General features: G+C 39.4%; 1 protein-coding gene across 1 annotated transcript in view; it reads right to left on the reverse strand.

The window, feature by feature from the left end:
- Positions 1-3,141: 3,141 nt before the first annotated feature.
- Positions 3,142-27,129, reverse strand: part of LOC140369454 (disintegrin and metalloproteinase domain-containing protein 12-like) — a 153,168-nt gene continuing 129,180 nt past the window's right edge. The window contains exons 17-22 of the mRNA XM_072456802.1: positions 26,726-26,834; positions 25,649-25,784; positions 23,756-23,864; positions 18,272-18,520; positions 4,849-5,027; positions 3,142-3,205 (exon numbers count right to left, since the gene is read on the reverse strand). Of these exons, the coding sequence (XP_072312903.1) occupies positions 3,142-3,205; positions 4,849-5,027; positions 18,272-18,520; positions 23,756-23,864; positions 25,649-25,784; positions 26,726-26,834 (846 nt within the window). The remainder of the gene's footprint in view (positions 3,206-4,848; positions 5,028-18,271; positions 18,521-23,755; positions 23,865-25,648; positions 25,785-26,725; positions 26,835-27,129) is intronic.

Genomic DNA, 27,129 nt, shown 5'->3' on the forward strand with positions numbered 1-27,129 from the left:
AAAGAGTGTTAATTATTATGATTATTCTCTGCAAAAAATAATTAATTGAAAAGTGTTTGTGAAGAAAAGTGAGAATGACTCTGGACGTGACATCGGATTTAAAAGAAGTTTAAGAGAAGCTGATGTAAGTGGAAGGACAAAAAAATTAGAATAACCCACACAATCTGGAATTTTGAAAAAATAGACACAAAAATCCATAAAACGATCATATTTGAAGGGGCGGGGCCAGAAACACAAGCGTTCAAACTCATTTATTATGGTCGACAAAAAGCTATTGTCGGACTCACTCACAGAGGGAACACGCCTCCCAAAACAGGCCACACCCACTCGTCAGAAGCTAAGCAGGGCGGGGCCTAAGCAGGGCGGGGCCTAAGCAGGGCGGGGCCCCCCGGTTAGTACTGGGATGGGCCACCGGCGGGCAACGGCGGCTCTCGTGCAAACTGTCCTCGTGTCCTTCTGCGAGACACTTAGAGACACTTTGAATCCGGCGAGCGCCATTGGTCGGTGGTGGTCGGCTCGGGGGGGGGCGGGGCACATGATGATGCAGATCGGCAGCCTCGCTTCCGCCAGTCTGCCCCGGGACAGTTGCGGCTACAATCGCACCGTGGCATCATCAGGAGTGAATGAATAACGAACAGTGAAGCGCTTTGGAGGTCATGAAAGGTGCAGTATTATGCATCCAATTATTAATTAAAACTAAAGTAAGATTATTGCTACTTCAAAACAAAAGTGGAGTCTGAAAATTACTCCAAGAAGAACACGTTATTTTGAAGTAAATGTGAGAAACACTTTAGATCGTGTTGTGCTCGAAACAAAACACACGTCTTTGTCTGATGTTTGATCTCTTTTACTAAAGCAACTGTAGCGTTCAAAAATCATGACACGTGGAGGATTTCAACCAAAACAGAAAACAATCGTCTTTACAAAAAACATTCTTGGGAAACGTGTGATCGACCGTAACGCGACGGACAAAACCACGTTCGTTCAGGAAGTGGCGACGGCGACGGAAACGAGAACGTGACGGAAACGAGAAACTGAAATAAAGTGAATTTTGAACAGGCAGAGGACGTTTATGTGATAACAATTTTTAAAAAGAATAATTCAGGTACAGAACTGTTTGGAGACAGTGATATAATAATGCTGTATAAAATTAGTCATTTTGACTCATTTTATGGAGTTGAAACGTGAATAATAATAATGCACACAATTGAAATAAATAAATAAATACATTTTAAGCCTAAATTTTGGCTTAAAATGTATTTATTTATTTAAATTGTGTGTTATTTATGTTGTTAACATAAATTACCATCACAATTAAAAAGACAAAAATTTGAATTTTCTTTTTAATTTAGGTGCAAATTTAAGAAGTGATCTTTATGTCCCGACGTGAGAAAAACGAAAGTCTTTAAAAACGTCTTTATGTGAAGTGAAGCCAATTCATTTACTTTCTCCTGTTTGTTTCTCCAAATTTAACGACTTAAACAAAAGCGCTGACCTCATGCGATTAAAGGCGTCGAGGCGAAAAATACAATTTCAAACACAAACATTTGACATTTGCGACCAATAATCCCAGTTCGCCGGCGCTCAAATGATTTGAAACTGGTTTATTTTGTCACTCAGCAACTTTCATGGACTCGGCAGATGAAAACGGAAAAACACACTTGGTCTGATGGTGGTTCAACGCTTTAGTCTGTGCCGTTCGTCATTATTTGTGGTAATCCGGGATAGATGAGGTTTAAAAACACATAATAAAATCAGCAAACATTTTTCAAATAATTTTTCACTCTTTCAGCCCTTTTTTTTAATCTCAGGTCTCTTCCCTTCCACTGCATCGCTCGTCATTTCCTTTTGCAGTATAAAACCAAAAACCATGTCATCATCTTCCTAATGCGTTCATTTGTCTCATTTACATGGACCCAGGTCCCCAAACACCCATCCCGGGGCCCAAAACCGGGCCGCAGGCCATGTGTTACCAGTCCCCACAGGCAAATGTTGTTTTAAAGGTTTGCTATGTCCCAATATTAGTGTATAATATGTGTGTGTTTCTGACCTATGAAAATATAGAGCAAATTCAATGAGCTAATAATGTAGCTACACCTGATGTAGGCTAAATTTCCTATGAGCGATTAGCCACCGTGCTACGTCATTATTTCTTCATTGAAACACGCTGTACCTGGAGCTGTGTTTTGTTTCATTCGGACGTTTAACCTCAGGGGAATTTAAAACGGCGTCAAATCCGAGGCGCGAAGCAAGTACGCAAAGTGGGTGAAAGTGGTAAATGAAGCTAAATACGACTTTGTTTTTGACGAGGGAACGATGTCGTGACGCGGCAAACGCTCGATCCGAATCCAAACATTGGCTTTGACACATCGTTCCGGTCTGGGCTACACTCAAGCGTTTGCTTGAGTCGGCGTCGGCTAAACACCTGTGAAAAAGGACGCGATTCTCACTCAGACGCTAACAAGCTAATACGTTAACACGCGCGGCGTTTCGGAGACGCGAATGAGGTCGGTCCTACGGGTTTTTCCGCTCGATTTATCACAATACGAGAGCTAAAACTGTGTGATGATATAATTCGCGCGCCGATTAAAAATACTGATTTACCTGCAACACTTTTGGCCCCGCCTCCTGCAGGTATTTTCACCAACCGGAACGTTCCACAGCCGCGACCCATCAAAGTGGCGGTCTCGCACGCCTTTTCCCCCATGTCCGTCAAGTTAAAACAATGTCAAACATCACGGGATAATACAATGAGTGGCGTGAACTGAACGTATCTTTTGTTACACATTCCTTAATTTAAAAAATCCTAATCAAAAACACAATTTCACAGATTTTCTCGTAAAAATTCTCATAAAAAATCAAACCTGTTGCTACGTTGATCAAAGTGTCTGGCACAGTGCACTGCGTGGTAATAAATACGTCATAAATAAAGATACCTGAGCTCAGACGTTGTAGCACCGTTTGTTAAAGAGACAAAAAAATAATAAAGAAAACGAGCACCGGGAAACGAGCGGCGGTGGCGGCGGCGGTGGCTCCGCGGTCCGAGCGGCGCCAGAAAAGTTAAGGTTTTCCAGGAGGTTTTTTTTAGTGCAAAAAGAGTAAAAACAACACGGTCCCTTTGGTCCAGTCGTGTCCAGAGGCTCAGCTGTATGTGATGTTGATCAGACACGGCTTTGGTAACGTGGGAGGCTGTTTCGGGCTCGACCTGCAACAGAAAGTCTCGTTAGTCTGAGCAAAATAATATGTTTGTTTGCCGTAGCCCGACCGACCCGGCATAAAACTAGCTGACTGGAAAAAAAATATCTGCATTTTGTTAAAAAAACATAATTTTTTTTACATTTTCAACAATTTCGCCAACTCACCGACCGGTCTTTCCTAGAGTCAAAATATTCGACACGGCGAATATTTTTTTACTCACTCCGAGTCAAAAAATTGCAAAATTTTGATCTCTTTTTTTGCCTTCAAAAAGTAAAAAAAAAAAAAAAGAATTTACCGACCGACCCGCTTGAAAAATGTTGGGTCGGGTTACAGCAAACCGACAATTTATTTGGGGCAGACTTATGTCGATTATTTTAGCAGAATTTCAAACGTATTTAAACTTATATTATATGTTAAATGTGCAGGAGCTGCTGAAAGTTCAGTTTTTACTGGATAGCACAGCATTATTAACGTTTTACAAGTCAATAATTGTCCCGTATTCGATTTACCGTGGAGACATTTATTTGACAAAAAAGAGCCTTGAGAATTGTCAGTTACGGTTGTCACAGAGATCCATTAAATCCACTATTCGTTCAACTTAAAAGTATGACAAATTCATGATATTGCTGATCTAAGTATTCTCAGAGCAAACATATACCCGTAAACATTAGGATTTTTTTTAAAGGAGTGAATTTATGGAGCGATTTTGACAAAGAAATCAAAGAGTCATAATAAATAAGTATGAAAAATAAAATCATGTTAAAGAGAAAGGCGATACTGAAATGTATTTTTATGTTATTTTACAGCTAATGTTTATTGTAACGTGTTTGAAAATATCAGTGTTGCAGCGCCCCCTACAGGACGACTCATTCAACTAAAATGCAGTTAAAGATAAATATATTTTGAATTTTGAAAAAAAAAAAAAAAAGTTTTTAAACAGAATAGCAAATTTTGATGACATCACACTAGGAAATTACCCAGCAAACACTGGGCCAAAACTCATCTAAAGTCACTATTTATTTTATTTGACAAAAAACAAATTTATGAGAGCGACTTTATTTTGTTGAATTCATGTTCAGAGAGTTAAAAACATTGTGTATTTGTGTAAATTATGGATACATTTTGACTGGAACGAGTGTCCCTGGTGTGATGTCACTTCCTGTCCCTGGTGTGATGTCACTTCCTGTCATTTTCTACAGACTTTTCACCGTTTTCTCCACAAACACCTGCTCGATCGGTGTTTTTGACGACTCCATTTTATGTCCGTAACTGATTTCATGTAAAGCAATAAGATCTCCATGGAAACGAGCGGAGAAGCTAACATTGTGCTCCTTTGAATACTGTAGTTAATGAAGTATTCTTGCTTTAATACGTAGAAAAAGAAGGCAGACAATGTGCAGTAGCAGTACTAAAGAAGTATTAGGAGCAGCACTAGTACAAATACTTTCTGGTAATGTACTGGTAAGTAGTATTATAGCAGCAACTTTAAATAAAGTAGCATAAGTATTAGAAGTCTTTGTGTAGTAGTTTAGTCTTAATTTGTCAGAGAAAATGTGCAAATAAAAATAAAACAGGATTTGCAGTAATGAAGCTGAATAAGATGATGTCATCACAAAGTATTTATAAGCACACAGTGGGGGGGGGGCGTGCCTGTTGGGATGAGGGGCGGGTCGCACGGGCCTCTGCGCTTCAGGCTTGGCCCCGAACGCCGCGGCGAGTCCCGAGACGGAGACGCGATGCCCCTGGAGCGCCGCGGGGCCCCGGACCAGGCGCGCTCCCCGAGGGTCAGCGGGGAGGGGCTTCTGAGGGGGGCTGGGCTTCTCCAGCTCCTGCAGAGAGAAGACAGTGATGTCACACATCCACCAGGGGGCGCTCTGTGTCTGCGTGGTCAAGCGTTTGTGGAGGATCGTTTCTGAATACATTATATTTGTGTTTACCTTAAAGGAGACGTAGTATGTGTTTTTCAGGTATTTAGTCTTTAAAGTGACATGAGGAGATCATTATTTTACCTTTTGTTCATTGTAAACAATATTGATCTAAAATGGGTCAATAAAAAGGTCCAATGACATGAAAAGGTGTCGATGGGACGTTCACATTTTTGAAATAATTGTATAGTAGACATTTTTTTATTTTTTTTTTATTTTTAATTTTTTTATTTTTAATCTTGTGTTTTTTAAATGTATTTATTTTTCAATAATAAATACATTTTTCAATATATGTTTTCATATATTTTACTTTACAAAAAAATAGAATAAATAACTAAATAAATAAATAAGCGTAACTAAATAAAAAGGTCCAATGACATGAAAAGATGTTATTTAAATTTTTGAAATAATTGTACCGTAAACTTTTTTTTTTGTCTATTATTTTTCTCTCTGGTCGTGTTCTGTTTGTTTTTATTTATTTACTTATTTATCGTGTTTTTTAAATGTATTTATTTTTTTAGTTCTGTTTTTATATATTTTACTTGAAAATATACCCGCGACCCCGAAAGGGAACAAGCGGTAGAAAATGGATGGATGGATTACTTGAAAAACTATTTTTTTTTTAAATTTAAAACAAATAAGCGTAACTAAATACAGCGATGTGGGTGGGGATAGGGGGATGGTGATATTAATATTATTTTATTAGCGCTCCAGCCTCTTTGGCAGGACAATACAGGATTAACTCAAACATACAGGAATCAATCAAACTAGAACTCAGAGTAAAGAAGTGAAGACAAAACACCAATTTAACAAAGTTTATACTACATAAAACTTGATTTAGCAGACTTTGTCCCCTTTAAAACGTAAACAGTTCATGAAAATGTCTTTTATTCAACACAGACTATGGTGAAAGCAGATATTTGTGGGAATAAAGGACGTTTTAAAAAGCATTTTTTATTGAGGAGATAAACAGTTATTCCTCTGTCATGATTCATTTTTAAATATGAACTCAAGTCTCAAAATTGGGAACAAAATTAATCTAATTTCAATCATTATGAGGTTTGTGATTTTTAATTCCAATCGATCCATTTGGGAAAACATTTAATTACTTCCCAAATTAATTAATGATAAAAAATGAAACATCTGGAGCAAAGAGTTCATGCACCACTGGTTTATTCCACAGAACAACCACACGTCCTTAAAGCTGCACCGTGTAACTTTACCAGGACTGCACTGTGACTGCTGCGCCTGGAATGTTCCACAGCATGGCATTAGACGTGTGCATCGCCACGACTACGAGCTCGTGTCTCGTGTTCCCTCATCATTCCTTTAATGCAATTTTTGATTGATTCATGAGGTTTGAGTCGTCCTGCATTTGAGGCTCGAGTGCACAGAAAATGTTTGTGTTCACCTACCCCCTATCCCCACCTACTTTCCAATACACACTTACGTTAAAAAAAAAAAAAAAATATTCTTGAAAAGTTTAAGGAATTTTGGACTAAATGGCACTTAAATCTTGGACTTTTTTTTGTCGCAATTGTATTTGTTTCGTCATTCTGCCATTATTAATTGTATTTATTATTTATTTATTTGTATATTATTTATGTATTTAAGTATTATTATTTATTATGTATTTATTATTTATGTATTATGTATTATTTATGTATTATGTATTAATTATGTATTTATAATTTATTTATTAATTATGTCTTTATTATTTATTTATGTATTTATTATTTAGTTATTTAGTTATTATTTATATATATATTATTTATGTATTGTTTATTTATTATTTATGTATTATTTGTGTATTATTTATGTCTTTATTATTTATTTATTATGTATTTATTATTTATTTATACATGTTTAAACTCTGGTTGTGTTTCATATTTTATGTTTCCATTATTAAAAAAACGGAGGGGGGAAAAAATAAACTGTAAAAAAACTGTAAATAAAACATTCTTGGTCAGACAAACAGGGGTTAAAAATGTCTTCAAAATCAATAAACACGTAAATGAAAATCTGCCGCTTTCTAAACAAACAAAACGCTCCACAATTAAGACGTCGACAGCGCACACTGGTTTCATTTTGACCCTGAGAGCCCCTTTAAGCTGCTTTAGGTCAACTCTGCGCTTTACAACGAGCAGAATGAACAATAAAGTTCTACATTTGCTGTCGTTCAATACTAAATACTAGAGAAAATCATAATACGTCATTGTTACGCGGGTACAATGGAAGCCCCGCCCCCACATGTTTCACATCTGTCTCCGAGGCCTCGTATCCTCTTTATCTTCTTCCATCTGCTCTTCATCGACTCATGACCTCGTCCTCGCACTTCACACATCGAACAGACGTGAACCAAACCCGGCGACGGGGAGAACACGTCGGCGCTTTCGCTCAAAGTGGCGTAACGGAATTCAAAGTTCAGTTTGGGCGACGGAGCGAACGACAGATCGACGTTCCATCAATCACGGTCTGAACTTCTCTCTCGACGTCGGAAGATGAGACGATCCTCCAGATACGTGACGTGACGCGTGACTCAAAGTCTGAAGTATTAACGATGGAGGAGCAATATTTAGGACCATAAGTTAATGAATACATGCGTACTTCTACAACAGATACTACTACTATTACTACTGCTACTACTCCAACTTGTTTTGCAACTCTACAAGTCCAAGTCAAGTTCCAGGTCCAACACATCGAGTTCTTTCAGAATCAGCTCATATTTTGGCGACTTACAGTGTGTGGTATTTGTATAACAGAGACATGTTTCTGCAGGAGAAACATCACAATCCAGCTCAAGTCCAGAGTCAGAGTTCATTTTACTACTGCTGTTAATACTTCTACTTTACTACAACAAAGACTACAACTACAAGCACTGCAACTACAACTAAAACTACAAGTACAACTACAAGTACAACTGCAACTACAACTACAACTACAACTGCAACTACGACTACAACTGCAACTGCAACTGCAACTACAACTACAACTGCAACTGCAACTGCAACTGCAACTGTAACTGCAACTGCAACTGCAACTACAACTACAACTGCAACTGCAACTGCAACTGCAACTACAACTGCAACTACAACTGCAACTACAACTACAACTACAAGTACAACTGCAACTACAAGTACAACTACAAGTACAACTACAACTGCAACTACAACTGCAACTACAACTGCAACTACAACTACAAGTACAACTGCAACTACAACTACAACTACAACTGCAACTGCAACTGCAACTGCAACTACAACTACAACTGCAACTGCAACTACAACTGCAACTACAACAAAAACTACAACTACAAGTACAACTGCAACTACAACTGCAACTACAACTACAACTGCAACTGCAACTGCAACTACAACTACAAGTACAACTGCAACTACAACTGCAACTACAACTGCAACTGCAACTGCAACTACAAGTACAAATACAACTACAACTACAAGTACAAGTACAACTACAACTGCAACTGCAACTACAACTACAACTACAACTACAACTGCAACTGCAACTGCAACTACAACTACAAGTACAACTACAACTACAACTACAAGCACTGCAACTACAACTACAAGTACAACTACAACTACAAGTACAACTACAAGTACAACTGCAACTACAACTACAAGCACTGCAACTACAACTACAACTACAACTACAACTACAACTGCAACTACAACTACAACTATAAGCACTGCAACTACAACTACAACTACAAGCACTGCAACTACAACTACAAGTACAACTACAACTACAAGTACAACTACAACTACAAGTACAACTACAACTACAAGTACAACTGCAACTACAACTACAACTACAACTACAACTGCAACTACAACTGCAACTGCGACTGCAACTGCAACTGCAACTGCAACTGCAACTGAAACTACAACTGCAACTGCAACTGCAACTGCAACTACAACAACAACTACAACTACAAGTACAACTACAAGTACAACTGCAACTACAACTGCAACTGCAACTACAACTACAACTGCAACTGCAACTGCAACTGCAACTACAACTACAACTACAAGTACAACTACAAGTATAACTACAACTGCAACTGCAACTACAACTACAAGTACAACTGCAACTACAAGTACAACTACAAGTACAACTACAACTGCAACTGCAACTACAACTGCAACTACAACTACAAGTACAACTGCAACTACAACTACAACTGCAACTGCAACTGCAACTACAACTACAACTACAACTGCAACTGCAACTACAACTGCAACTACAACAACAACTACAACTACAAGTACAACTACAAGTACAACTGCAACTACAACTACAACTGCAACTGCAACTGCAACTACAACTACAAGTACAAGTACAACTACAACTGCAACTGCAACTACAACTACAACTACAACTACAACTGCAACTGCAACTGCAACTACAACTACAACTACAACTACAAGCACTGCAACTACAACTACAAGTACAACTACAACTACAAGTACAACTACAACTACAAGTACAACTACAACTGCAACTGCAACTGCAACTACAACTACAAGTACAACTACAACTACAACTGCAACTGCAACTACAAGTACAAATACAACTACAACTACAAGTACAAGTACAACTACAACTGCAACTGCAACTACAACTACAACAACAACTACAAGTACAACTACAACTACAACTACAAGCACTGCAACTACAACTACAACTACAACTGCAACTACAACTACAACTATAAGCACTGCAACTACAACTACAACTACAAGCACTGCAACTACAACTACAAGTACAACTACAACTACAAGTACAACTACAACTACAACTACAAGTACAACTACAACTACAACTACAAGTACAACTGCAACTACAACTACAACTGCAACTGCAACTGCAACTACAACTGCAACTACAACTGCAACTGCAACTGCAACTGCAACTGCAACTGCAACTACAACTGCAACTGCAACTACAACAACAACTACAAGTACAACTACAAGTACAACTGCAACTGCAACTACAACTGCAACTGCAACTACAACTGCAACTGCAACTACAACTAAAACTACAACTACAACTACAAGTACAACTACAACTGCAACTGCAACTACAACTACAAGTACAACTGCAACTACAAGTACAACTACAAGTACAACTACAACTGCAACTGCAACTGCAACTACAACTACAAGTACAACTGCAACTACAACTACAACTGCAACTGCAACTGCAACTACAACTACAACTGCAACTGCAACTACAACTGCAACTACAACAACAACTACAACTACAAGTACAACTGCAACTACAACTACAACTGCAACTGCAACTACAACTACAAGTACAAGTACAACTACAACTGCAACTGCAACTACAACTGCAACTACAACTACAACTACAACTACAAGCACTGCAACTACAACTACAAGTACAACTACAACTACAAGTACAACTACAACTACAAGTACAACTACAAGTACAACTGCAACTACAACTACAAGCACTGCAACTACAACTACAACTACAACTACAAGTACAACTACAACTGCAACTGCAACTGCAACTGCAACTGCAACTGCAACTACAACTACAACTGCAACTGCAACTGCAACTGCAACTGCAACTGCAACTACAACTGCAACTGCAACTGCAACTACAACTACAACTGCAACTGCAACTACAACAACAACTGCAACTACAAGTACAACTACAACTACAACTGCAACTGCAACTGCAACTGCGACTACAACTGCAACTGCAACTGCAACTGCAACTACAAGTACAACTACAAGTACAACTACAAGTACAAGTACAACTACAAGTACAACTACAAGTACAACTGCAACTACAAGTACAACTACAAGTACAACTACAAGTACAACTACAACTGCAACTACAACTGCAACTACAACTGCAACTACAACTACAAGTACAACTGCAACTACAACTACAACTACAACTACAACTGCAACTGCAACTACAACTGCAACTACAACAACAACTACAACTACAACTACAAGTACAACTACAAGTACAACTGCAACTACAACTGCAACTGCAACTACAACTGCAACTGCAACTGCAACTACAACTACAACTACAAGTACAACTACAAGTATAACTACAACTGCAACTGCAACTACAACTACAAGTACAACTGCAACTACAAGTACAACTACAAGTACAACTACAACTACAACTGCAACTACAACTGCAACTACAACTACAAGTACAACTGCAACTACAACTACAACTACAACTGCAACTGCAACTGCAACTACAACTACAACTACAACTGCAACTGCAACTACAACTGCAACTACAACAACAACTACAACTACAAGTACAACTACAAGTACAACTGCAACTACAACTACAACTGCAACTGCAACTGCAACTACAACTACAAGTACAAGTACAACTACAACTGCAACTGCAACTACAACTACAACTACAACTACAACTGCAACTGCAACTGCAACTACAACTACAACTACAACTACAACTACAAGCACTGCAACTACAACTACAAGTACAACTACAACTACAAGTACAACTACAACTACAAGTACAACTACAACTGCAACTGCAACTGCAACTACAACTACAAGTACAACTACAACTACAACTGCAACTGCAACTACAAGTACAAATACAACTACAACTACAAGTACAAGTACAACTACAACTGCAACTGCAACTACAACTACAACTACAACTACAACTGCAACTGCAACTGCAACTACAACTACAAGTACAACTACAACTACAAGCACTGCAACTACAACTACAACTACAACTGCAACTACAACTATAAGCACTGCAACTACAACTACAACTACAAGCACTGCAACTACAACTACAAGTACAACTACAACTACAAGTACAACTACAACTACAAGTACAACTACAACTACAACTACAAGTACAACTGCAACTACAACTACAACTGCAACTGCAACTACAACTGCAACTACAACTGCAACTGCAACTGCAACTGCAACTGCAACTACAACTGCAACTGCAACTACAACAACAACTACAAGTACAACTACAAGTACAACTGCAACTGCAACTGCAACTACAACTGCAACTGCAACTACAACTGCAACTGCAACTACAACTACAACTACAACTACAACTGCAACTACAACTACAACTGCAACTGCAACTACAACTGCAACTACAACAACAACTACAAGTACAACTGCAACTACAACTACAACTGCAACTGCAACTACAACTACAAGTACAAGTACAACTACAACTGCAACTGCAACTACAACTGCAACTACAACTACAACTACAACTGCAACTACAACTACAACTACAACTACAACTACAACTACAAGCACTGCAACTACAACTACAAGTACAACTACAACTACAAGTACAACTACAACTACAAGTACAACTACAAGTACAACTGCAACTACAACTACAAGCACTGCAACTACAACTACAACTACAACTACAAGTACAACTACAACTACAACTGCAACTGCAACTGCAACTGCAACTGCAACTACAACTACAACTGCAACTGCAACTGCAACTGCAACTGCAACTGCAACTACAACTGCAACTGCAACTGCAACTACAACTACAACTGCAACTGCAACTACAACAACAACTGCAACTACAAGTACAACTACAACTACAACTGCAACTGCAACTGCAACTGCAACTGCAACTACAACTGCAACTGCAACTGCAACTGCAACTGCAACTACAAGTACAACTACAAGTACAACTACAAATACAAGTACAACTACAAGTACAACTACAACTACAACTACAACTACAAGTACAACTGCAACTACAAGTACAACTACAAGTACAACTACAAGTACAACTACAACTGCAACTACAACTGCAACTACAACTGCAACTACAACTACAAGTACAACTGCAACTACAACTACAACTACAACTACAACTGCAACTGCAACTACAACTGCAACTACAACAACAACTACAACTACAACTACAAGTACAACTACAACTACAACTGCAACTACAACTACAAGTACAACTACAACTACAACTGCAACTGCAACTACAAGTACAAATACAACTACAACTACAAGTACAAGTACAACTACAACTGCAACTGCAACTACAACTACAACTACAACTACAACTGCAACTGCAACTGCAACTACAACTACAAGTACAACTACAACTACAACTACAACTACAAGCACTGCAACTACAACTACAAGTACAACTACAACTACAAGTACAACTACAACTACAACTACAAGTACAACTACAAGTACAACTGCAACTACAACTACAAGCACTGCAACTACAACTACAACTACAACTACAAGTACAACTACAACTGCAACTGCAACTGCAACTGCAACTGCAACTACAACTACAACTGCAACTGCAACTGCAACTGCAACTGCAACTGCAACTACAACTGCAACTGCAACTGCAACTACAACTACAACTGCAACTGCAACTACAACAACAACTGCAACTACAAGTACAACTACAACTACAACTGCAACTGCAACTGCAACTGCAACTACAACTGCAACTGCAACTGCAACTGCAACTGCAACTGCAACTACAAGTACAACTACAAGTACAACTACAAGTACAAGTACAACTACAAGTACAACTACAACTACAACTACAAGTACAACTGCAACTACAAGTACAACTACAAGTACAACTACAAGTACAACTACAACTGCAACTACAACTGCAACTACAACTGCAACTACAACTACAAGTACAACTGCAACTACAACTACAACTACAACTACAACTGCAACTGCAACTACAACTGCAACTACAACAACAACTACAACTACAACTACAAGTACAACTACAAGTACAACTGCAACTACAACTGCAACTACAACTACAACTGCAACTGCAACTGCAACTACAACTACAAGTACAACTACAACTACAACTGCAACTACAACTACAACTACAACTGCAACTGCAACTGCAACTACAACTACAAGTACAACTACAACTACAACTACAAGCACTGCAACTACAACTACAAGTACAACTACAACTACAAGTACAACTACAACTACAAGTACAACTACAAGTACAACTGCAACTACAACTACAAGCACTGCAACTACAACTACAACTACAACTGCAACTACAACTACAACTATAAGCACTGCAACTACAACTACAACTACAAGCACTGCAACTACAACTACAAGTACAACTACAACTACAAGTACAACTACAACTACAAGTACAACTGCCACTACAACTGCAACTACAACTACAAGTACAACTGCAACTACAACTACAACTACAACTGCAACTGCAACTGCAACTACAACTACAAGTACAACTGCAACTACAACTACAACTACAACTGCAACTGCAACTGCAACTACAACTACAACTGCAACTAAAACTTCAACAACTACTAACTACTACTACTAGAAAGACTACTACCATTACTGTTACTGCAACTACTACAGTTCCATTGACACAAACTTTGTCTAAACCTGATAAATGAGGAACAGAAACTATAGAACATCAGTGAGTCGAGCTATTTTTAGCATGTTTTATTAATTAATTCATATTCATAATGGAAAACAATATTAATAACAATATAATAATATAGCATAATAATTATAAAAATATGTATAATATTAATAGTAACAATAACAATAACAATAATAATAATAATAATAATAATAATAAATGTCTAAAAATGATTTCTAGAGGAAGACATCGGGTTATTTTTGCAGTTTTAACTTTTTATAACGAATAGTGCTGACATCATCACTTAACGACGCCATCATCGAAGGTTTTACTCATTAACAAGTCCAGGCAATAAACCGTATGTAAAGTAAAAACAGTAGTAGTGGTTTAATATTTTAAAATATGCCAAATGTCCAAGTATTTGTATCTATCGACTTCCACATCTGTGATTCAGTCAAACTGCATTAAACTGATCCAGCTGCATAAGACACGACTATGACACACTTTTCCCATTCGCTAACGGCCGACCTCGTTCCTCACGTTCACTTATTGCCGCGGTAACCGTCCCGTCATCTCCGCTCATTAAAACCACCGTGACACGTGGGTGAGACAAACCACAGGAAACGGAGACATCTGAGAGGACAAAACGAGCCGCTTCACACGGAGGAGGCTCATTACAGGAGATTATACGACTAAAACATGCAAATATATATATGGTATTCTCCGGAGTATAAGTCGCACTGGAGTATAAGTCACACCTGCCAAAAAATGCATAATAGAGAAGAAAAAATCATATTTAAGTCGCACTGGAGTATAAGTCGCACCAGCCAAAAAATGCATAATAGAGAAGAAAAAATCCTATATAAGTCGCACTGGAGTATAAGTCGCACCAACCAAAAAATGCATAATAGAGAAGAAAAAATCATATTTAAGTCGCACTGGAGTATAAGTCGCACCAGCCAAAAAATGCATAATAGAGAAGAAAAAATCCTATATAAGTCGCACTGGAGTATAAATCGCACCAACCAAAAAATGCATAATAGAGAAGAAAAAAACATATATAAGTCGCACTGGAGTATAAGTCGCACCAACCAAAAAATGCATAATAGAGAAGAAAAAACATATATAAGTCGCACTGGAGTATAAGTCGCACCAACCAAAAAATGCATAATAGAGAAGAAAAAACATATATAAGTCGCACTGGAGTATGAAATGCGGTTGCAAGTGTGAAAATAACAAATAATATCATATATAAGTCGCACTGGAGTATAAGTATAATAGTATAAATTATTAAATTAGTATAAGTCGCACCCCGGCCAAAACTATGAAAAAAGGTGCGACTTATAGTCCAGAAAATATGGTAGTCTCAAATGTAACAGCGTGGAAATAACGAAGGGTTTTCAGTTTGAGCCGACACAAGAATAATATTTATGACTAAAACCTTTAAAGTGACAGTTTGGACTAAAATGCAGTTAAGACATTTTTGCTAGAAAAATATTCAAAAATTTATCACAGAAAAGCACATTTTCCAAGTTTATAATTTCACTTCCTATTTGCAATCGATGACATCACACGAGCAAATTACCCAGAAAACACCGGGGCAAAAAAAGTCATCTAATGTTACAATTATTTTTATTTGACACATAAAAATATGTGAGAGCGACTTTGTTTTATTGAATTAATGTTTAAAGAGTTTAAAAAGTTGTTTCTTTGTGTAAATTCTGTACAAACTTTGACTGGAGCGAGTTTCCCTGGTGTGATGTCACTTCCTGTTTACAGTTTCAAAGTTTTCTCCACAAACACCTGCTCGATCGGTGTAAAACTATAATGTACATGTACAACAGGCACAAATACACCAAATAAAGTCAAAATTAGAACACCGTAAAAACCTGTCACACTTTAAACTATGACACTCTTTCTTTGGCTGAAATGAGTCTAAATGAGGCTAAACCGGACCAAACGTGAGCGTCCTAAACACAAACATTATCATTAGATTAGTGCTTTTGGTGCTTTTAGCTGAAGCGCAGACGCGGGAGGACGAGATGGATTCTTGGCTGTGTAAAGTAATATAAGACGATTGCTCAAGACGACTATTTCTCAAGCTCCGAGACAGAAATCTTGGCCGTGCAACAATTTGGACCCTCGACATGGATTTTCAGACAGTTTAACTCGACTCGTTGTCTTGTTTGGGATGTACTGTAAAAACATGTCAGGAAAGAAACCTCGCAGTGCATTTCTCTTATATGTAAACTATCTACAGGATATATTTAGAATGCAAATGTGTTTTTCCATTGTTTGTTTTATTTTAGATTTAAACTGTAATTTAACACCATCCAGGCTTTGTCAAACTGCCAGGGCCAAAGAGCTTCCTCGTTCCTTCATCTCTTTCTGTTCATCTCTTTCTGCCTTTATTATTCATAAGCAGGTTTGTATCGTGAACAGCCCATCTATTTTTGTATTATTCATTTATGGATTGATTTATTATGTATTTATCACTTACTTAACATTCGCCCTGATGCATTTTTCCTTGACTAGAGTGTTATTGTTGTCCACAAGTCACTCAAACGTGTCTCATGAAGGAATCTGCTGTGAACAATGAGTGGATAGGATACGACTTATACTCCAGAGCGACTTATCTGTGATATTAATCGTTATTTTCACACTGACAACCACAAGAGGGCGCTCTAGGCTGTAAACGACGCAGAAGAAGAATCTGCACTTCCTCTTCCTCTGGAGTTTGTTGAGTTGTTTAGAAGTGACACAGAGGAAGAAGAATTCAGTGGATTTAGTGATTTGGGGTAAAACTGATGCTTTGCTAAACTTGTTAGCATGTTCTTTATGCTATAGTTATCTGTTAGCATGTTCTTTATGCTATAGTTATCTGTTAGCATGTTCTTTATGCTATAGTTATCTGAATAACTGTTCATATGTTACGCTGACATACCAGACACTTACCACAGTTCTGTCTGTGCCTCATGTAGCTGAAGGTGTTAGCGTTAGCATGCGTCATGTAGCTGAAGGTGCTAGCGTTAGCATACGTCATGTAGCTGAAGGTGCTAGCGTTAGCATACGTCATGTAGCTGAAGGTGTTAGCATACGTCATGTAGCTGAAGGTGTTAGCGTTAGCATACGTCATGTAGCTGAAGGTGTTAGCGTTAGCATACGTCATGTAGCTGAAGGTGCTAGCGTTAGCATACGTCATGCAGCTGAAGGTGTTAGCGTTAGCATACTTCATGTAGCTGAAGGTGTTAGCGTTAGCATACTTCATGTAGCTGAAGGTGTTAGCGTTAGCATACGTCATGCAGCTGAAGGTGTTAGTGTTAGCATACGTCATGTAGCTGAAGGTGCTAGCGTTAGCATACTTCATGTAGCTGAAGGTGTTAGAAGAAGAAGAAAAAAGAGAAGAAGAAGAAAAAAGAGAAGAAGAAGAAGAAGAAGAAGAAGAAGAAGAAGAAGAAGAAGAAGAAGAAGAAGAAGAAGGAGAAGAAGAAGAAGAAGAAGAAGAAGAAGAAGAAGAAGAAGAAGAAGAAGAAGAAGAAGAAGAAGAAGAAGAAGAAGAAGAAGAAGAAGAAGAAGAAGAAGGAAAAATAAATACATTGAACTAGAAAAAATAATATATATATTCCAAAAACATTTGAGTATAAAACAGATGTGTTGTATTGACTGACCATGACCATCCTGCAGGAGCTAAGGCGGGGCGCAGCCCTCGCCGACACGCCTCCGTGCGGGCCGAGGAGGCGAGGGGGCGGGGCTCTGTGCGGAGGCGGCAGGGGCGGCCGGGGCTGGACGGGGCCGGGCGACAGGGACAGGGCGAGCGACAGCGGGACGGGGGGACGGCCCTGGTGCAGGGGCGGACACTGAGGGAGTCTGCGCAGGCTGTGGGAGGGGCACGGAGCGGGCGTGGCCAACGGGTCGGGCTGAAGGAGGGAAAAAGAAGAGGTAGAACAATCAAACAGCTTTCGACGCATGTTACACAGACTTTTACAGTTAAAGGTGCAGTGTGGGACATTTCTGCTCCGCTACCTGCTCGTATTTGTGATGCTACTGCGTTTTTCACATTCTAAACATCAAATAAACATCAAATAAACATCTAAATCAGTCTCTTTTAGTCATTAAAGTGAATACGAGACACACAACACATTTAATTGCTGATAAACCTGAGGAATCGGATCAGTTACAGAGAAACATCGAGTTACGGCAGGTTTTACACTTTACACACATCTGTCTAATGTAAAGTTATGAATCAGAATCAGAATGAGGTTTAAAGCTTTTTTTAAATTGTCAATGAACAAAATTCACAAACATAAGAACTTGTCTTGGTGATTCAGTGCAACATAAAACAATGAACAACGAATAAGTCAAAAGAAGAACAATTTAAGTCTTTAAGTCTAGTATGGATAAAAAAAAACAATAAGCTTTAATACGATTAAAAAAAATAAGAATAAAACATTTTTAAAAATAGGTTTAATATGTACACAAAATAGGTTAAATATGTACATAAAATAGGTTAAATATGTACATAAAATAGGTTAAATATGTACATAACATAGGTTTAATATGTACACAAAATAGGTGACATATGTACATAAAATAGGTTAAATATGTACATAAAATAGGTTTAATATGTACACAAAATAGGTTAAATATGTACACAAAATAGGTTAAATATGTACACAAAATAGGTTAAATATGTACACAAAATAGGTTAAATATGTTCACAAAATAGGTTAAATATGTACATAAAATAGGTTGAATATGTACACAAAATAGGCTTAATAATGTACACATGAAACATTTTTGCAAACCTTTCCACCTAAATGACGAAGGTTAAAACTGACATTTTAAACCGTTTCTGTTTTCGAGTAAAGAAAGAATAGGATGAGTCTAAAACGATGACAAACACACGCAGAGAGACGAGGCTGATGGACACTCCAAGTCTCAGCTTTACACCTCGTTCCAAAAGATGTTCCTCATGTTCTTTTCATCAGGCAATTTCGACATAAAGTACAACTCATTATCCGTGTTTAACGTACAAAGCGTTCAAGTGCCATCTTTGCTTTGTGAATCCTCCTTAAATCTTTCCTCAATTCAAACACGATCTGCCTCGTGTCGCTCGTCTCTCGTCTCGTCTCTGTTCTGCTCTGGAGGTCGTCGTGAGTGCGTAAATCAAGCGCTCGCTGCACCTTTGGGTGACCTTTGGGTGACCTTTGGGTGACCTTTGGGTGACCTTCGAAACCCAAAAAGAGGGGGCGGACACAGACCCCACACACCACGTCGTAAATCCTCGCGTCTTTGGGCAAAACGCGTTCATTACAATAAAAAAAGAGACTGGTTTTGTTTTTGCTGTCAGGCCCTCGCTCACTTTTCAGAAACAACATTAACGACGTTTCTTTTTAGGCGATTTCTTTTTTTCTCCATTAATAACGAGACAGACTTGCTCCTGGGAACAAACTCTGAGAATGCAGGATTTGAAAGTGCGGCTGAGGAGGTCGTGGGGTCTGGTTTCTGGAGGATTTGTGTCCCCCAGAGCGCTCGGATTGGCCCCGAGCTCCATTCACAAACGTCTCTTTTCACTACTACAAATGGAACAACTTTTCCCCCGTGTATCTTTTCTCCGCGACAATAGCGCGCCGCAGTTAGCTTACCTTCTGTACATCTAAACTCAAGCGACCTCCTGTGTTCTAAAGCTGCGGGGCGTGATACACCGTGAACGTGCAGCGTTCACGACAATAGTTTATTGATTCTTGACCGGTTGGATCACAAAAGTCCTCTCCACGCAGTTTGTATCCCGCTATTGTAGAAAGGCGTGTCTTTGTTGGTACAGTTTGGTTGCTGCGCGGAGCTTTCAGATTGAGGAACTGTGAAAAGACGAGGGGGGACCAACTGTCACCTTGACTCGCGACGGGACGGGGGAGGTTGGATCATTTCGCTTTATACTGGACCTTTTTACAAAGAAATCGAGCTTCTCAACCTCATTCATGTCAGTGGAATCTCTCACTCACACTTGAACTCTGAAATCCTTCTTTAGAGTTTATTTAATTAGCGCTTCAGCCTAATTAAAGCCTGTACCATTTTTATTTTGTTTCCATGTACTTGTTTTTCTACAGATTTGTTGTAAAAGCAGCTCTTTGTGGGTCAGACTTAGTGCATTCTGCGTTTAAATATAGAGCGTTTTATTCTCAGAAAACCAGGAAATGCGCTATTAGCATATGCTAGTTGTTGTTAGCTTGACACAAGGCAGTTCTAACCAGACCCGGTTAGCAAACCTGTCCCAAAGCCTTAAATTTAACCCAATTAACTGTTCCTGAACCTAACTAACTTTAAAATGCTAAAAAAAAGCTAAATGGAGGTTGTGGCAGAAAAAAAGACGGTAAAAAAGGGTTGTAAAAAATAAAAATAAAAAGGATGGAACTCGGTCTGGCCACAGGATGTTGTGAAAAGCACTCATCGCAGTTAAGATGCTAAATAATGATTCATAAAGTAAATCTATCCATCTAAAATCAGGTGCAGCGACAGGATTAGACGTTTGATTGACGGGACGACTGAGCCGAACCACAGGCAGAACACGCAAACTTCAGCGTCCAAGAGCGTTTCAGTATTTCACAAAAACCTATACGGGACGAGCCGAACCCCGGGCCACGCGCCGCGCCTAACGTCTTCTAGCCAAACGTCTGCTAGCCAAACGTCTGCTAGCCATTAAAGCCTCTGCCAGATGCGATCTCCTCCATTACGAGCCCGAATTCGCTCATACTTCAACGCGACGCCCTACAGCTGTACGATGACCTCACCTGCACTCGCCTTTCATCGACCTTCCCCTCCTCCTCCTCCTCCTCGCCGCCGCCGCCAAATCAAAACCACACGCCGCTAACTGGAAATCGTTGCTAGCTTGCCGCGGCCTGCCTGATCCGCGTCGCGAGCGCAGAGCGTCGAGCGAGAGGCGCAGTCGCTCAGCGGGCCAATCCATCACGGGTCACCTTCCATTACGGGACGTGTCAGGGCGGGGATGGACTGATTAAGGCGGGGCTTACAGCTTGTTACAGGGGGATTTTCAGTCTTCATCGTGCTCTAAGACACTTTAGCCCTCCATGTTTGTGAGATGAATCAGCTTCTAACGGGCCGTCGTCGATGATAAAAACGATAGGCGTGCGGACCGCCCATCGTTCCCAGCGGACGCCATCGGGACGCGCGGGGATCCTTTAATTGGATTTGAACAGGTCGACGTTTGGTGCGAGTGGGAATTGTGTTAGATTAATATAAGTGAGTCCAAAACCCCTCCCGAAGTCTTAAGCCTTCAATCACTTCAGATGTTACAACGTACAGATGCTTTAGGTTCAGTCATAGAGGAAATATGTCTTCATAAATGAGCAAAATGTTGTGATGGAAACGGCTGAAGTTAAAATGATTGCGTGTCAAAAACATGGATTCAACTGCGCAAGAATAAATATATATTTGATTTGAATAACGAAGACATATTAAATTAATTTCAATAACGATCAAAGTAAAGAATTTTATGCAATCATCTCCTTATTTATTATTATTAGGTTATTTTTCAGTTTTGGAATATATAAGACAGAACAGGGGGGAACAAAACAAAACTACCGTATTTTCCTAACTATAAGTCGCACCTTTTTTCATAGTTTTGGCCGAGGTGCGACTTATACTTATATTTATACTTATATACTTATACTCCAGTGCGACTTATATGTGATGTTATTTGTTATTTTCACACTTGTAACTGCATTTCATATGTTTTTTTCTTCTGTATTATGCATTTTTTGGCTGGTGCGACTTATACTCCAGTGCGACTTATATGTGATATTATTTGCTATTTTTACACTTGCAACTGCATTTCATACTCCAGTGCCACTTATATGTGTTTTTTCCTTCTCTATTATGCACTTTTTGGCTGGTGCGACTTATACTCCAGTGCGACTTAAATATGTTTTTTTCTTCTTTATTATGCATTTTTTGGCTGATGCGACTTATACTCCGGAAAATACGGTAGATAGAAACAGACAAAGCAAAAGACAAGAAACTATGATATTTAGTGCTCAATGTAAACAGTCTTTGTTTGTCCAAAGTCTGGACATTTTCCTTATTTATTCCATTTTGTCCACCATCTGATAAAAGGGAACTCTGGAGCTGCTTGACATGCTGAACATAAGAAAATGTGACCCACTTATTTCCCCAAATCCACAAGTAAATAAAACACCCGAAGATAAAATGAAACATGAATGAGACTTTTACATAGATTTGCTTATTACAAGTCCCTAAAACAATTTTTTTACTGAATTTACCTTCAGCTTTTAAAAGAGAATTGTCAAAACCCAATAAAAGCTCAAACTAGTGTCACTCAGAGCAATTTAGAATGTGTTTTCCTCTGTGCAGCTCGTTTCTACTTATGATTAGAGTAAAACAGAGAACAGAGTCCAACACGACAGTCTTTAGACGCTTTAGAAGGTTCAGGAACAGCTTCAGTTTGAAATGGGACAATTTTAAAGGTGTTTAACGAAAAATAGGCCCCTAAGACTGAGGGGCTAAAATGAACCAAAAGAAAAGACAAATACTGCATCTTTGTTTGAGCCATTTTCTGCTTTTTTTCGTCTTCTTTTTGTTAAAATAAACGTCATCTCTTGTAACACAGAAGAATAAAGCTAAAACACATGGTTCTTACTTGTCCACATGACGTGACAGTGATGACAGGTTATCTCTGAACTTGAAGAGGGACAAAAAGGCAATTAACTTCATCAAGTGATTAAAAGTGCTCACAGTTTCATAAACCACTGACAGGTTTGTATGAGTTAATTCAAATGGTTGACGTACAATGACATGATGTGTAATTGGATGTATTGTGGAACATAATAGATCATATTTGACTCATATTAAACTATTTCTGCCCATAAGATAGACATGATGGTGTTTTTTCTTAATTAAAAAAACAACAGACAAACACATGTAAAAGTGAAGTATTCTGGGACATTATGTGGAAAAAAAGCCCCTGGACAAACCATCGGTCACTCAACATCCTTTTACTGACTTCAATAATCGCACTGGACACAGTCTTTTCTACATTATGAAGCGTTGGGTGATACATATTATAATAACGGACTATGAGGTTAATGAGGTTAATGAGGTTAATAAGGAGTAAGTACCTTAAAGATGGCGGGCGAGTGAGGAGGAGCAGGTCGAGAAGGAGACGCGGCGCTCACTGCAGGAGCAGCGTTTGGAGTGGACGCTCCGCTCAGACCCGCGCTCACTGACCTGCAGGACGCAACAAAACAGAGACTTACAATGAGAGAAGAGTTTTCACACCCGCGCTGCCTGTGCTCAGTAACTACACCGTCAAACTGAATATCTGAAGAAAACCCTGTAAAATGTCTTGAAAAACGTGAAAATGACTAAGAATATGCAATATAATAAAGTGATTTCACTCTGTTTTAGTTAGAAATCGAACAATTGAGGGTGGTTCACATTCCTGTTTCGACCTGGTTTAGTCCTGGTTTAGTCCTGGTTTAGTCCTGGTTTAGCCCTGGTTTAGTCCAAAAGTAGTCAAAATTTCCATGAGCTTCGTGCCATCGTGAACATACACACACACACATGTGTATATATATATATATATATATATATATATATATATATATACATACTGTGCTATAAACAGTATTTAAGCTGAAATTAAAACCATAATCAAACACATTGGAGTTCACAGCTGCAGTACCCGGCTCTGCCACCAGAGCGTCCACACACAGTGGATAATGTGTCGAGTGCGTAACTCTCAGCGATGGAGAGAAAAACAGATTTGCGTTGAGCGTCTGGCAGAGATAAAATTGCTCATAATTAGTTTCTTTCATTGTGCCACTTTAGACTGTAACACTTATGCTAATGTCTGAACGAGACGGATTACGGGGCGCGAGCGTGACCGAACGTGAAGCGCACCCACGACCCGGCGCTGCCAATAACGGCGACATTTATGCGGTAAACACGGCGCCCGAGCCACGGCGGAGGGATCTGTTTGTGGCACGGCAGAGGGTGGCACGGCGGAGGGATCTGTTTGTGGCACGGCGGAGGGATCTGTTTGTGGCACGGCGGAGGGATCTGTATGTGGGTGATTCGCACGCATGTACATTTGATTTATAGTCATTTATTCCCGAGTGAGGGCATGTTTTAAAGTAGATCGGAAAAGTTGCACAAAACTCGATTATTCAGAATAGATTTTTTTCTTTTTCGTTTTGTGGGTGATTTAAACAATACATGTACTAATAATTAAAAGTTGATTAATGGCACAGCTCTTCCAAATGATTAACTGCACAGCACAAAAAAACACCTCTCATTTGATAAACCTAAGAAAGATACTGTATTTTCAGCACCTTTTTTGATACTTTCAGCCGGGGTGCGACTTATACTTATATTTATACTTATATACTTATACTTGTACCCCGGAGCGACTTATATGTGATATTATTTGTTATTTTCACACTTCATACTCCAGTGCGACTTATATATGTTCTTTTTCTTCTCTATAATGCATTTTTATGGCTGGTGCGACTTATACTCCGGGGCGACTTATACTCCGGTGCGACTTATACTCCGGGGCGACTTATACTCCGGTGCGACTTATACTCCGGGGCGACTTATACTCCGGTGCGACTTATACTCCGGTGCGACTTATAATCCGGTGCGACTTATACTCCGGTGCGACTTATACTCCGGTGCGACTTATACTCCGGGGCGAGTTATACTCCAGTGCGACTTATACTCCGGGGCGACTTATACTCCGGTGCGACTTATACTCCGGTGCGACTTATACTCCAGTGCGACTTATACTCCGGTGCGATTTATACTCCGGTGCGACTTCTGGACACCAGAAAAGTCACAGTAGATAGTAATTGTATTCGGCGTGTACTGTAATATTCTACTGCGAAACGTACACGACCCGTCGCCCGGTTTGTCCTCGACCGCCTCATCGTGTAAGTACTTGAATCCTTGAAGTTAGTTTGTGTTTTTTCGGTACTTTAGCGTTTTTTCGGTGCCTGGGCGTGACCCACCTGAGCTTCTCCAGCGGGCCCTTGTTGCTGGTGAACATCAGCCCCAGCAGAGACTTCCTCTTCAGGCAGAAAACCAGAGCGGCGCCCAGGACGAGGAGGAGGGCGACCAGCGCGCCCGCCATCGCGCTGCTGTGGTCTGGACACGGCGGCGAGGACAATAAAAGACGTTTTATTTATTATAAAAAAGGTTATTAAGATCGTCAAAGTCACTAAATTGCTGTAGCTTCTGTTTATTATGTTATGTTATTATGGTTATTATCATTATTGCAAGCAGCGCTCCACATACTGGGATTTAGCGTCAGCGCGCCATCTACTGGCAGCAGCCGGAATAACCACACAAAAAAAAGAAAAAGAAAGAAAGAGTAAAAGAGAGTTTCTCCTGCAGGTCCCTTGTGAAAATACTTATTTTTTATTGAAATAAAGCAGTATAATCACAAACAAACACATTAAACACTGACAAATAAAAAGAGTCAGGGTTTCTCAGAGGAGTTCTCTTCAGGTCGACCTTGGCAATGTTGAAAAGTCTGGTTTTCCGCCCAGAGACAGAAACGGGCACGCCAAACGCCCCAAAAATGCGTTTAATACGATAAAAATGCGACTTAGTTCTCCTTTAAGCGACTCGACCAACATGCTAACACGAGCGCGCGGCTGTAATGAACGCGGTTTGACGGCAAAAAAGGCCTGGAAACGATTAGCGGACTCAAAATTAGCGCCGGAGACCACCAGAGCTCCACCTACGACGTCACAGTTCAGGGGGAAACTCAAACAGAGTCTAATTTGAGGCTCGGGGCGAGAGGAACTCGTTAACGGGATTAATGAAACAAGCGCCGCTGAAGCTAAACACGACTCCGGGACGTTTCTTTTTTCACGACGGGACAAAGTCATAACACGATTAACGGCTCCAAAAAGCTAATCTAGCGTAATGTGTGTCCTTTGGCTCATTTATGATCATTGTTAGTGCATAAAATAAGCTTTGATAGTCGCTGTTGTGTTGTAGTGTAGTGGGATGAAGTAGTAGTAGTATTGGTAGTTATAGACGCAGCCGCCGTAGTAGTACTAGTAAAAGTATTCAGTTACCTGCTAATCTGATTGGCCCGCTGTCCACGCTGCCCCCAAACCCCGCCTTGTCACAGAAAGGAGGAGCCCGGTGAGCTTCACAGTGACAGTTCTTGTTGTTGTTGCAAACCTGAAAAACGATCAAAGCAATGACACCGTTTATTATGACAAACTACAACTAAAAGAAACTAAAAACGCTTTAAAACAGGATGGAACAAACTCCTGCCATGGACACAGTACGTGGATACACCTTTGGATTGTACTTTTGGCGGCAGGAAAAAAATAAATGACCGACACAAACATCACCAAAGATCGAGGACGGCAATGACATAAGGGAAATGGAAAAACTAACATTCTGACTTCATTTGGACAAATTTGACCGACTCGACGCGATGAGACTTTTATTTTAATTCTTCTGTGTTGTA

The sequence above is a fragment of the Eucyclogobius newberryi genome, unplaced genomic scaffold, assembly GCF_026437365.1.
Source record: "Eucyclogobius newberryi isolate DKJ021-1_F unplaced genomic scaffold, fEucNew1.0.hap1 SCAF_20, whole genome shotgun sequence".
Taxonomy (NCBI): Eukaryota; Metazoa; Chordata; class Actinopteri; order Gobiiformes; family Gobiidae; genus Eucyclogobius; species Eucyclogobius newberryi.